General features: G+C 45.8%; 1 protein-coding gene across 3 annotated transcripts in view; it reads right to left on the bottom strand.

Annotated features, from left to right (window-relative positions):
• Window positions 1–13,833, bottom strand: part of LOC119159841 (uncharacterized) — a 250,188-nt gene that overhangs the window by 10,652 nt on the left and 225,703 nt on the right. For all 3 annotated transcript variants that reach the window (XM_075890890.1, XM_075890888.1, XM_075890889.1), the window contains one exon: window positions 13,664–13,714. In XM_075890890.1, the coding sequence (XP_075747005.1) occupies window positions 13,664–13,714 (51 nt within the window). The remainder of the gene's footprint in view (window positions 1–13,663; window positions 13,715–13,833) is intronic.

Genomic DNA, 13,833 nt, shown 5'->3' with positions numbered 1-13,833 from the left:
CTGCAGCGAAAAATTCAGAAAAACACAAAGACGAGTGAGGCGTGTTCTGTAAACGAATCACTTCGCCTTCCTTTTTTGTTGAAATTCTTGTTGCCACCCATACACTTAGGCACAAACTGCGACATCCAATTCTTTATAATTTCACGGTGACTAAACAACTTATTGGCGCCTGCACTGATCTAATGTATGTAGAGTGATGGATTCTTTGGATAGGATGTCCATTGCAGAAACATTGCTTTTGTGGTTATCTGACACTATGCACACGCCCTCAAAGCCCATTTCTTCTGCCTACTCGATGACGTGTCGAATTGATTCAGCTAGGTACAAACTTTGGTGAAGAAGCATGTCACAGGAATCGTAAAGCGGTTGCTTAGGCAACAGAGGGAAAACAAAGTAAAGAATTGATGAGATCGCCATGTTGGGTGACCATAAAACAGTGCAGCGCAGGGCTCTTCTCGACTTGCCTATAAAAGCGGCACGCTGCTTGTCGTATATTAGCCGTTGCTTTACATACCTTTCTACCACGATTAGGCTCTTGATTGAGGAAAAAGTAAAGTCTCCACATCCGATTCAAGCCTGCGTGTCACGACTGGCATGATTACCACTTGCCCGGTCAACATACCAAGGTACCTCTGCAAAGTAGGCCTGCACGTTTAACAAAAGAGGAGCTCGGATCGCATACCTTAATAAGTATTTGTTGAAATGCTACGAAAGCGGGTGGAATATCGCATAGTAGCCTGCGACCACGATGTTCACTACCTTGAATAGTTTTAATACCAAGCAGCTCATTGACTAGCCTGCGTAACTTGGTCCCTCCGCACACCACTCTTCTCACCGCAGGTGTTGAAGAGGTGCCAACTAGCTCACGCCCTTTTAGCCCTGAGCGGTAACGTCTCTCTCAATCGCCTGCCGCGCCTCGCCTCGTGTAATATCTCACTCACTTCACCCTGTTTATCGCTCGCAACGCTCGAGCCCACTACTCACGTGGGCATCATCTCACCCTGGCCACCTCTCTCCTGTCAGTGAGAAACCGTGAGCCGGCGGTTGCACGTGTTGCGCGTTCCTCAAGAATCTCACGGCGCCGAGAATGTGGACAGCGCGCCGTTGCTTACCGCGCGATCGCACCAATGGGCGGGCGCCATCGCGACATGCTTCCCGCTAGTGTGCGCGCACATTTCCCGGCTGTCACCGACGTTGTCAGAACTAGCGAAGCCGATCGCGTTCGTGAATGGCGACGTCAACATCGACGACGCGCTAGCCAGGAAAGCCAAACGCAAGCGTCGAAAATGGAAGACCAGCGACACCAACGACTTGCGAGTAAAGAACACCGATCGCGTTCGAGAACACCAAGGGTGCGCGGGTAACACTGACAAGACGCGAGCCAAGGGAGTTGAGAGCAAGCTTCCCCAACGCGTCCCATCTGCGATGTCTTTGCGTTTCAAAGAAACGTCTACTGGAGTAAGCGCCACACAGCATCTCGCTCTAATCAGTTCTTCCGGCACCCGCATCGAAGCCCGTTTCAACCGGGTCAACGCCGTGTGCATCGCTGCTGCTCCCCATCCCATCAGGGTTCCCTTCAGGGAGATGGTTCATATATAGTCCATAGTTTTAGGAGCGAAGCTCCTTATGACGTGGGTCGTGCGTCCGTGATACATGTAGTAATTATAGTAGTAGTAGTAGTAGTAGTAGTACTGCTAGTAGTAGTAGTAGTAGTAGTAGTAGCAGCAGCCGTTGTAGTAGTCGTAGTAGTAGTAATAATAGTGGCAGTCGTAGTAGCAGCCACCTCTCGTTTAGGCTCTCGTTTAGCCACCTCTCGTTTAGAATGTCCGCTGGGTGGCGTCCCTTTAATACGATAAAAATATGATGAAAAGATGTGAGATGGCGGTACTTGGAGTGTTCACAGGTGGGCAGATGGACGGACGCAAGGGTAATTGCAGGACAGACAAACAGACAGACAAATGCATGGATTGACGCACAGACGGACGCACTGATGAATGAAGGCACGCATGGACGGATGGACAGAGGCACTGATGAACGCATGCACGGGTTGACGCAAGAACGAACGCAGAAATGCACGCATAGATGGACGCACAGATGGACGCACGCACGTACGGATGGACGCATGAATGAAAGGACGCGTGGGCGGATGGACGCACAGACGGCGAATGCACAAACAGACGCACGGACGGTCGCATGGACAGATGGAAGCAAGAACGAACAGACAGACGGAAACGCGGATGCATTCACGGATGCTTCGCCCCACTCATCCTCAATCAGTCTGTAGATATGCTGGGACTTTTTTTATGGGCGAAGCTCTTTTAGGTGTGTGTTGGTCGTCCCGGGTGAATGTACTATGTAGCCACCTCGTTCCAGGATTCACCAACAGCTGACAGTTGTTGGTGGAATAAATTAATAAAGATGTGACAAAGTAGATGGCATCCGTGTAGTTTTATGAGGAACTAGAAAACAAATATGTTATACTTATGCTAATGATTGATTTGTGGGGTTTAACGTCCCAAAACCACTATATGACTATGAGGGACGCCGTAGTGGAGGGCTCCGGAAATTTTGACCACCTGGGGTTCTTTAACGTGCACCCAAATCTGAGCACACGGGCCTACGACATTTCCGCCTCCATCGGAAATGCAGCCGCCGCCGCCGGGATTTGAACCCGCGACCTGCGGGTCAGCAGCCGAGTACCTTAGCCACTAGACCACCGCGGTGGGGCTATACTTATGCTAAGGAGCACAATCAATTTAGGGGCAAAGCATCTTATGCCGTGGTTTGTGCGCGCGCGATGTATGTAGTAGTAGTAGTAGTTGTAGTAGTTGTAGTAGTAGTAGTAGTAGTAGTAGGACTAGTGCTAGTAGTAGCTCTAGTGCTAGTAGTTGCAGGTAGCCACCTTCTTTTAGTACATAGACTGTCCACTGGATGGCGGCACATCGATATGATGAATACTATATGATGAAAAGATGCCTGATGGCTGTACTTGCAGCGGTCACGGCTGGGCTAGACGACCAGCACGGGCGCACTTGTTCACTAGATTTAAGGACTGATGGGCGGACGGACTCGTGGAAGAACGCTGGGGTGGATGCACGAATGAAGGCACGGATGAACAGACGGACGCACGAAAGGAAGCACAGATGGGCAGACGTATGAACGGATGGATGGATGCATAAACGGACACATAAATGGGTGCACGAAAGGTACTGATGGATGAATGGACAGACAGATGGACAGATGCACAACTGCACGGATGGGTGGACGCACGGGCGGTTGCATGGACGCACGAATTAATGGATGGTAGCAAGAACAAACGAACAACGGAAGTGTGGATGGACTGACGTACGCTGCGCCCCACCCATTATCATTCAGTCCGTGGATATGCTGTGATATTTTTTCCTCGTCGTAAAGGAATGCTGCTTGTAGATCATCTCTTTCAGAGGCTTCAACAATGCTCAAGAAGAAGCTTGTGCCAGCGCCCTCTTTCATCTTGCGCATTTCTTTTTTGTAAAGTTCCATCATGGCAATGGGTGCAACAGTGCAAGTTAATGACAGAGAGCACGTGCGAAGTGTCTGATGTGCGTTCTCAGGTCTTTACAACAATGTGAGTTTGCATCGAATAGTCACCAGCAATCGCAATTGTTGCCTCTCTTGACGTACATCTGGGCAGACCAAGGCACACTCTCAGTGCTACGGCTTGTACTGCCAGTAAAACACGAACATTAGTCTTGCAGGTATTGCTAAGCACGGGCAAGCTATGTCTCAGGAAACCGAAAAATAGGGCTCTGTAGAGTTTCATCATTGCGTTTACTGACATCCCCCACGTCTTCTGCACCAGAAACTTCAACGATTGGGAAATAGCGGTCAGGCACTTCTTCATATAAGCTACATGCGAACTGCCACAAAGGTCCTTATCAATAATAATGCCCTGAAACCGGTGAGTTCTGGCGTAAGAAATTGGTCACCCACAGATTAAAATGACATAAGGGATCATTGCTTTGCGAGTGAAGGCCACCAGCGCGCATTTTTCTGGTGATATGCTAAGACCTTGTATTAACAAGTAGTTGGCAATCATAGTTGCTGCTCCTTGAAGCCGAGAATGTATCTGAGGACGTGTGACTACCGAAGACAAGACACAGATGTCGTCTGCGTATATCGAGATTTTAATGCTACTTGGCAAGTATTCAGCAAGGCCAATTAGTGCAAGAATGAATAGCGTCGGGATAAGAACTCCGCTTTGAGGAACACCCTTGGAAGTATAGCATCACGTAGTTGGACTATCTTCTGGTAACACAAAGAATGATCTTTCAGCCAGGTAACTCTAAATCTACCGAAAAACTCGACCACCAAGGCCAACCACTGCAAGAGCACCCAAAATGTCTTCATGTAGCACATTATCATACGCACCTTTCACATCTAGAAACAAAGCTGTAGATTATCGCTCACGGGATTTTTCGTGCTGAACGTACAAAAATAGATCAACGACATTGTCAAAGGAGGAGCTTTTGCGTCGGAAACCAGCCATGGAATTTGTAGAAATCTTGTAGTGTACAAGATAACACTCAAGGCGGCCTTGTATAATCCGTTCCATTGTCTTCCCTACGCAGCTGGCCAGTGCTATTAGGCGCTATGAGGCGAGCTTGAGTGGGGATTTACCCTGCTTCAAGATGGGTAGCAAGCGCCTTATTTTTTAGTGGTCAGGAACGCTGCCATCCTTCCTTGAGACGTAGTAAAGGCTTGACAGTTCTCTCCTTGACCCTTCCCCAAGGTTGCGCAAGGCTCGGTATGGAATACCATCTGGGCCCGGAGAAGTTGAACGCCTGCACAGACCTAGTGCCACCTCGAGCTTCTGCATTGTAAGAGGGACGACCATGTGGTAGTCACGGCAACAGGGGACGTCACCTTTCACTGGAGATTCTGGACGAGTGGCTTGGTTGGTGATCTGCGCACAGAAATCTTCTGCGACATCGATGTCTTGCCTCACTTGAAACAGCGCGAGTGCTTTGAATAGAAAACGCTGTCCCGTAGGGTGACACATACATTGCACCGTTTTCCAAATGTGCGAGAGTGGCTTGCGGTGGTCTAGCGACTGGCGAAACTTTGTCCATCGTAGTGACGCTAATCTATTCATGCGACGCCGAATCATCTTTTGCATCCTCCTTGTTGCCCTAAGGTCCTGAATTGATTTTGTTCGCCGATACCAACACTCTGCCTGGCATCGAAGTGCTCGGAGTCGCTCCAACTCTGTCTGAAAGTCGTTTCGTGTGGAAGATATGGTCACCGTGCGAGTGGCGTTTTGCATTGTGCTCTAAATTGTTTGCTCTAACCCAGATCGTAGGCCATCGCTTCAAGCATCTCCCATGTCAGATTTGAAGTTGGTCTATTGGACGGCTTGAATGGTCGTCCGTGGACCACAACCAGACAAGCCTTTGATGTTAAGGTAGATTGGAAGGTGATAATTTCCTCGTGTCTCAACATTTGGAAACCACTTGACGTATCTCACGAGGGAGTTGGAGACAAGAGCAAGGTCGAGACAGCTGCCGTCTGTCAACCCGCGAAGGAAAGTGGGGCTACCATCGTTTAGGAGAGTAAGGTTATAGTTGTAGGCGATTTTTGCTAACCTGCGTCCTCTTGCATTTGTCCGCGTACTTCACCATGCATGATGGTCCGCATTGAAATCACCTATGATGACCCATGGTGCAGGACACACTCTTAAAATATCAGCTGATCTCCTGGAATTGAGATTATTTGACGGCGATATATAAGCGCCTATGAGAGTAAACATGAGTTTTTTTTTCACAGTGATGCAGACATACTGATTGTCATTGTGAGGCGCAATCGGTTGCACAACATACGTCAGTTCACGACAAAAAATACGATGGTCTTGGTGCAAGCACCTTTTGTTGAAGACATGACAGCTTCGTATCTTGAAATTCCTATTGGTTACGACAAATTGAGTTCACAAATGACGATTAGTGGAAACACGTTCGTGAACACAAACTGACGAAAATCTGAAAGGCGTGATTTTAGTCCTCTGGCGTTCCATTAGATGACAGAAGCAGCCTTGACTACTTCACAGAATGATGAGGTGAGAGTAGCCATCTTCCTAGTTGAGAGATTAAAGCACTGGGCTTAGGGCGTCCAATACACCAAGTGCGCTTCGAGCAGATGCTGCGTTCATGTCGAACAATATCGCTCGGATGGCTTCTATGAGGGAACGCAGCACCGAGATCACTTGACGATCTGTTTTAGGCAAGTCTTTCATGGCTGGAGACGGCTCTGGTGTGGCCGCAACTTGCTGAGGTCCCTTGGCAGAGGAGTGGGTCGGGAGCGTGGGCCATTCCTCCAGACAGGGAGGCTTCTCCGCTTCTTTCGTAAAAGTGGTGGGTCCTTTCGCGGTGCTACTGGGTTGTGCCACTGACGAGTGAGGACTAGCATTTAGAGAATGTGCCTTCTTTGAAGACTTCCGATGATGCCGACATCGATGCCGTCGCTGGACGACTTCGGTTGCCTCCCTGTGTGTCGAGTTGTCTCGGGCCATTTGTCTGAGAACCGCGCGCTCCTTTATGATCCGAGGACAATTTTTCGACAAGGCAGCGTGAGGACCACTGCAGTTGGCGTACTTCAAAGTAGTCGCCTGACAGGCGTCTTCGGCATGAGGTTCAGCGCAACGGAAACACAGTCGTGAGTTCGGGAATACGCCCTTGACTTGTCCTAGCCTGAATCACTGATGACATTGAAGTGGCTTCTGGATGAATGGCCGAACCAGATGTCGGAAATGTCCAACTTTATCGTGGAACGGTATGCAATCTCTTTTGAAAAACACTTTTACGCAGCTCGTTTTTCCAAGGCGCCGCACTTGCTTAATGACAGTTCCCTCTGTTGCAGGCTTGATGAGGGTAGGCAAGCCAACATTAGAAAAGGCAATGTTGATGTCATAAAAACACCGGCAATTGATTTATCATCCATCGGGATAAAGGGGCACATTTTAATGCCACCTAGCTCAGTCGTTTGCTGCAGCTGTCCTAGCGCACTCACATCGTGGACATCAATGGCGAGAGTATTGTTTCTCGTGTTTACTCTTACGTCCCGAATTAGATCGGGCACCACACATTTCAGAGCAACGGAAAAGACGTGGATGTTCAGAATTCGCAAGTTGCTTGAGAAATCTTCCGCCATGAAGATGATAACGTGCGGCCAGCCTGCAGGCCTTGACTGTACAGTCGCTCTACTTGCAGGAGCTGATGCTGATGCTGATGTATTGGTAGTCCTTCTCCTCGCCCTTTTACCCCGGACAGGTATAAAGCCGTCATTGGATGTATCGTCTTCCGACATCGAATACAAATAAGCGTCATTGGTGTCCCTTGGGGAGCCAGCTCGCTTCCTTGTGGTAGAAGGGTGTGAGAACCTCTGATCAGGCGGGCCTCTGGCACGTTCCGTGGCTATCACCGTAAGACGGGGAGGCGAGACACCTCTAAAAACCGACGGTTTTACTAAAAGAGTACATACCGCAGAAATAGGAGTTCTAAAAAGACACTTATTCTTCCTCCTTATCCCATAAATAGGGAGGTTTAGAATAATGTTCGTGGTTGTTGCGGGCATTGCTTTAGTCGCGGGCGCCATATGAGTTTCAAAATAGCGTTTGGTCCCCCTAAAAAGTCTAGGGAGTTTTGCCCGACCGCAAAAATGTACGAAAATTATACACAGCACTTCACGGACCACGATCGCCGCACGCTATTTCGAGCTTTCTGGGGTGGCACGTGAAAAGGCTTCTGGTTCGGGCAGAACACCCCGCAGGCCCTTGTGGTGCGACCGCGGCCGGAGCAACCACCTCCCTTTCAAGGCAATTACGTGAGAGGCCAGCGTTATTTCCTGGATGTGGATGGGGCTGTAATTTTTACGCCAGTTTTATATCACGAAAAATTGGTTGTTTTGCTCGCCACAAGATTACGATTATGGAGGCTGTGGTTGCTATCGCTTCCGCTTGAACACGGTACAAGTAGCGGTCGGAGCGCTCAGGCCACGCGTTCGCGTGTTTCTTTTTATGAACAAATTGGCAGATCCTACGTACCGTAAGAATCGATGATACAAGAAGCACGAATGAGAAAGGTTGATAAGTCATTTTAAAATCACCAACAAGTTACGAGGTGGAGGTAAATGATTCCGTTCATGACTTCTGTGTTAAGATTATCATGTTTGAATATGTTGTTATTTTCGTCATCTCATCACGTCACGTGATACCAAATTTTTTATATGTGGAGCTAGCGAAACGACCACGAGCGTGCTATAAGAGTGGTATGTTGTTACGTTCTTACATGACACGCGTGTCAGGGTTATCATGTTTACACCAGTCTTATATTTCGTCATCCATTGACGTCACGTAGCACCAAATTTGGTATATGTAGAGCTAGCCAAACGGCCGTGAGCGCATCGTTAAGAGGCCATGATACTCCAATGTTGCCTTGACGCGCGCGCATAGTGGGCACAGCGACGCTACGGTAGCACAACGCGAGCTCTCTATAGCCTGACGCCAGGCGTGACCGGTGCGACCAGCGTCCGTCGGCGCGGCCCGACGGCAACCAGTGCGAAATGCGACACGCTGCATTTCGCACCGATGCGTTACCCAGACAACACTGCGTCTCTCTCTTTTCGTGGCGGAGGGACGCCGGACGTGCTTAAACGCGCATGCATCAGAGCAACGCAACGTGGCACGCGCCTGCAAGTATATGGCAGGACCGGCGCCTGGCGTCGCAACGCCAGCGTGGCGCTTTGAAAGGAACGCAGGCGAGCCCACGCACCGCGTCTCGTGGAAATGTCTTGGCGCCTTCACAGTGGCATGTAGTCACGTTATCACATGACACAAATCTAATAATTACTATGTCTGCACCAGTCACATACCTTCATCATTCATTGACGTCACGTAATACCAAATGTTGATTGTGTGAAGCTAGAAAAACGGCCGTGAGCGCATCATGAGTGTGGAATGTAGTCATGTTGTTAGATGACACGCATATTGTGATTATCATGTTTGTATGTGTCATTAACACATGTCGTCCGTTCGCGTCGCGTAACACCAAGTTTGGTACACGTGAAGCTAGCGAAACTGCCGCGAGCGCATCACGAGCGTAGCATGTAGTCATGTTGGTACATGACACGCATCCAATGTTTATGATGTTTGCACTAGTATCATGCCTTCTTCATCTATTCACGTCTTGTAATACCAAATTTGGTATAAGTGAAGCTAGCGAAACGGCCGCCAGCGCATCATGAGCGTAGCATGTAGTCGTGTTGTTACATGGCACGCATCTTATGATTATCATGTTTGCATCCGTCACATACCTTCGTCATTCATTCACGTACCGTGAATTGGTATATGTCAAACTGTTCTGCACTCGACTCGCAGAACAGTTTGGCACGAAACAGCGTGCAGTCACGTCTGCACGAACTAGAAGACGGGTCTAGGCGGCACAATTTATTCGTGTATATTATTCCTGATTCTCGGGAAACATGGGACCAAACCGAGCAAGAAGTTTCAGCAGCTTTATCAACTGTCCTTCACAATGAACTCTTTTGTGAGGCAATAGAACGCACGCATCGTATATGTGCTTACTCTGCATTCAAGTGTCGGCCTATAGTTTAGAGTTATTAGGTTTTCTTCGTAGAAAACAAAATACAACATATTATCTCCGAAATCACAACTGCGGTCTCGCAACGTACCTGTATTCGAAATTTTCTCGCCGAGTACTCCCCTGTCAAGAAAATATTTGCGGGAATTGGAAAAAGTTTTACCCAGTGTCCTCGTTTTCGATTACGATAGAATAAGCTGTTTGTGGACAGGACATACTATGTGTATGATGCCGATATGAATGGTGTGAAAGTTATCAACTGACCTGCTAACAACGGTCTGTTACATGATGCATCAGCTGCTACATCTTTATGTTTCGCTCAAGATATAAATCCCGCCTTATCATAGGGTTTTGCGGGGGGGGGGGGGCGTGATGTATTCTCACTTCATCACAGTGCGTCCTTATTGTTGTCAAATGCTAGAAGCGTAATTAACAAGCGCGATTCATTACATTCCTTATTAGATACTGCTCGCTCTGACATTATCGCCCTAACAGAAACCTGGCTCAACAATGAAGTGCGCGAAGATGAGATATTTATTGATTCATGTCGGTTTTCTATTTATCGCCATGATCACATTGACCGTCATGAAGGAGGTGTTCTACTTGCCATATCCAACACTTTCAAATCATTCCCAATCAATGTTGAGACAGAAATAGAAACCGTCTGGGCATGCGTTGTATTCGGGTATCAGAAAATAATTGTAGGTGTTTGCTATCAACCACCCAATAATTCCCCTACCTTTATTTCAGACTTACACGATGTTCTCGGTTGCATTGTGACACAGTATCCTTCACCACCGATACTAGTACTGGGTGACTGTACCTCCGCGAACATATCATGGACTCTTGATCCACCTGCATTGTCACCATATTTCTCGCAAAGTAAAAAATTTCTGGACTTGTGTTCTTTTTTTTCTCATCTTAACTTGCCCTTCAGCCTACTCGCATAACTAATGAGAGTGCAAATAAACTAGACCTTATTCTTTCTACTCAATCTGATCTTTCTCTGATTGGTCTTACTTGCCTAGATTAAGTGATCATTAGGCTATTTCATTTGCTTTTTTTGTCCCCACTAAGCAAAAAAATAAAACTAACAAAGCGCATTTGGAAAGTTAACAGAGCTAATTTTGATGCGATTAACGCCGAGACGATCCATTATTTCAACTTTTTCACGATTGGTTTTGAAAACGGAAGCGTAATGTCAAATTGAAACCCTTTTCTGAGTAAAATACATAAACTAACGGAGAAGCATACTACACTGCATAAAATTTTATGTCGTTCTGGCTCGCAATGGTACACCAGTCATCTAAAAAGATTGTCTAATAAAAAAGCGACTCTATCACCTTGCAAAGAATTCGTCATTGAGCAATCGGTGCAACAATTATCAAACAGCAAATATCGCCTATGTAATGGTCCTCAAACAACCGAAAGCTAACTTCCAGTAACATATTTTACCATTCATTTTAACCGACAACCCAAAAAAGTTTTGGCGCGTCAATAATTCTAATCACAACAGCATGTTGCATTTAATTGATAAAAATGACATGTCTATTGCCGAATCGGATTGCGCTGAAATATTGAGCAACGTTTGCTGCAACAACTTTACACGGTATACTGACGTGGCAACTACTCATCAACCAAGTTACAACTACTTAATCATGGATCCTATTATTATTTCACCCTCTGGTATCTCTAAGCTTATTGATTCACTGAAGACAACATCATGCCCTAGCTCTGACTCAGTTAGTCCTTAATTTTAAAAGCACCAGTGCCATTTCGTCATTGTTTTTTGCACAGATTTTTCAGCAATTCATCGATAACGGTGCTCCCCCGCAGGACTGGCAGGTCGGAAATGTGGTTCCGATACACAAGTCAGGTAGTAAAATTTCACCCTTAAACTACCGCCTCATATCATTAACCAGTATTCCTTGAAAAATAATAAAGCACATTATTTCCACTAACGTCACATAATTTTTGGAAACACATTCCTTTTTTTTTCAGACGCGCAACGTGGTTTCCTCAAAACTCGATCTTGCGAAACACAACTGTAATTCTTTATTCACCAACTTCAAGTTCCTTTAGATTGTAGGTCACTAACTGATTCTATTTTTATCGACTTCTCTAAGACTTTCGACAAAATAAGTGAAAAAAAAAACTGCTCTTAAAGCTCAAACAACTAAACCTTGATAATAACGTCATCAGACCGATAGAACATTTTCTATTTAACCGCACGCAGTTTGTAATTGCAAACTGGTGTTATTTTTCATCTCGTGCTGTTCACTCTGGAGTACCCAAGGGTTCGGTCTTAGGACCCCTTTTAATTCTAGTTTACATTATGATTTGCCTTCATGTATTTGTTCTAACATAAAACTGTTTGCAGATGACTGCGTTGTGCTCCGCGAAATTAACATGCTAAATTACATCACTGCCCTTCAAAATTACATCGACTCGATTTTTAACTGGTGCACGATTTGGCAAATAGAACTAAATATTTACAAATGCAAGGTATTGCGCATTTTCTGAACATCATCTTCTGCTACTACTTACTCACTTAACAGCATCCCACTCGAATCTATTATCTCTTACCATTACCTAGGCGTACACATCACCACTTATTTAAGCTGGTCACTCCATTTCCGCTACATTGATAATAATGCAAGCCGCACGCTTAGGTACATTAGTCGTAACTTCTTTTCCTCACCTGTCTCACCTAAAATACTATAGTACAAGACGCTGATTCGTAGCAAGATAGAACACGCCACTGCATATGGTATCTGAGTTCAATTAATTTAATCAATGCTCTTGAGCTTATCCAGAACAATTCTGTTCGCTTAATTCTTCACAACAACAGTCGTCACTCTAGCATTTTTGCCATGAAAAGTTCACTCTAACTACCCTCTCTTGCCTCTCGTCGTATGCTCTCCACCTCTGTCTATTTCACAAAATTTATCATTTTACTCTAACTCTTGGCAAGGAACATAATTTTCAGCTTTCTTACGTGTCATATATAATTGATCATACCAATAAAGTTGACGTCTTGTCATGTCTAACCAAAACATGCAGTGATTAATTTATTACCCAAACATCAGTGGACTGGAACTACTTAGCCGGATATGTGTCCATCTTGACTGATAATCACTTGTTTCGTTCTGCGCTAACTAACATTGTATAAACGCCCACACTTACCTACTTGTTCCCTTTGTGCACAACGCCTATATTTTGTTCTTTTCCATTTGTTTTTATTTAATTTATAAACAGCTAACATTGAGTAAAAAACATGTTTCACCCCCTCCATAATGCCTTTGTCCCGTTGGGTATTACGAAATAAATAAATAAATACAGAAATAAATAAATAGGTATGTGACGCTAACGAAATAGCCGCGAGCGCATCATGAGCTTGGCATGTATTGTTGTTACATGACACGCAGCTGAACAGCCATCGAACGCATACAGCCCCAGGCGTGCTTCTTTAGAAGTGGTGCGGCCATGTCTGCGTTTTCCCCGGTAACCTTTCCCTCTACCTAAGTTTTTCAACGCAATCGGCCCGTGAAGTTAGCAGCTGGCTTTTGTTTTGTGAAGCTAAAGCTTCGCTGTTTGCTTATTTTTTAGTGGTGCCTTATATTTCATAGTGAGAACACATTCACGCTATTGGTGTTTTCAATTTATACTATTTACACAGAGAGCCTGTACCTCTCTCAGAATGTACTCTTTTCTTCACGGAGGTTGAAATATCACGTCTGCTTTGGAAATCACCTATGTGTTTCACGTCTATACTCATTTTGCGTACCTTCATTCTGCTTGAGAAATATACTATAATACTGGCACCGGCGCTTCTTCAATCGATGTTGTTTCGTGAGCTATGAGCGCTTGATTGCACCACCACACACATATGTATAATCACATTCTGTAGTAGTCGCAGTAATTTTGTTGCTCTATAAATAGCTAAAAGATACGTTGTTCATTATGTCACTTTTAAGATAAACTACGCAGTCAAAGGTTCTGCGTATCTAAGTCAAGGAAAGTTGAGTACTTACGAATACAAGATCTCCACCTTGTTTGTCTGCAGGAGCAAGGTTCAGCTTTTTCTGTGAGGAAGCAATTACAAAGTTCGCGTCAAGCAAGTTTCTTCTACGCACGCACTATAATTTCAGTAAAGTAGTTTTGAACATTGGTAGACTTGCCACACAATGCGTAGGCGAGAACC

This window comes from Rhipicephalus microplus, chromosome 3 (genome assembly GCF_043290135.1).
Source record: "Rhipicephalus microplus isolate Deutch F79 chromosome 3, USDA_Rmic, whole genome shotgun sequence".
Classification (NCBI taxonomy): domain Eukaryota; kingdom Metazoa; phylum Arthropoda; class Arachnida; order Ixodida; family Ixodidae; genus Rhipicephalus; species Rhipicephalus microplus.
The sequence above is the reverse complement of the archived record's forward strand: the minus strand, read 5'-3'. Positions and strand labels throughout refer to the sequence as shown.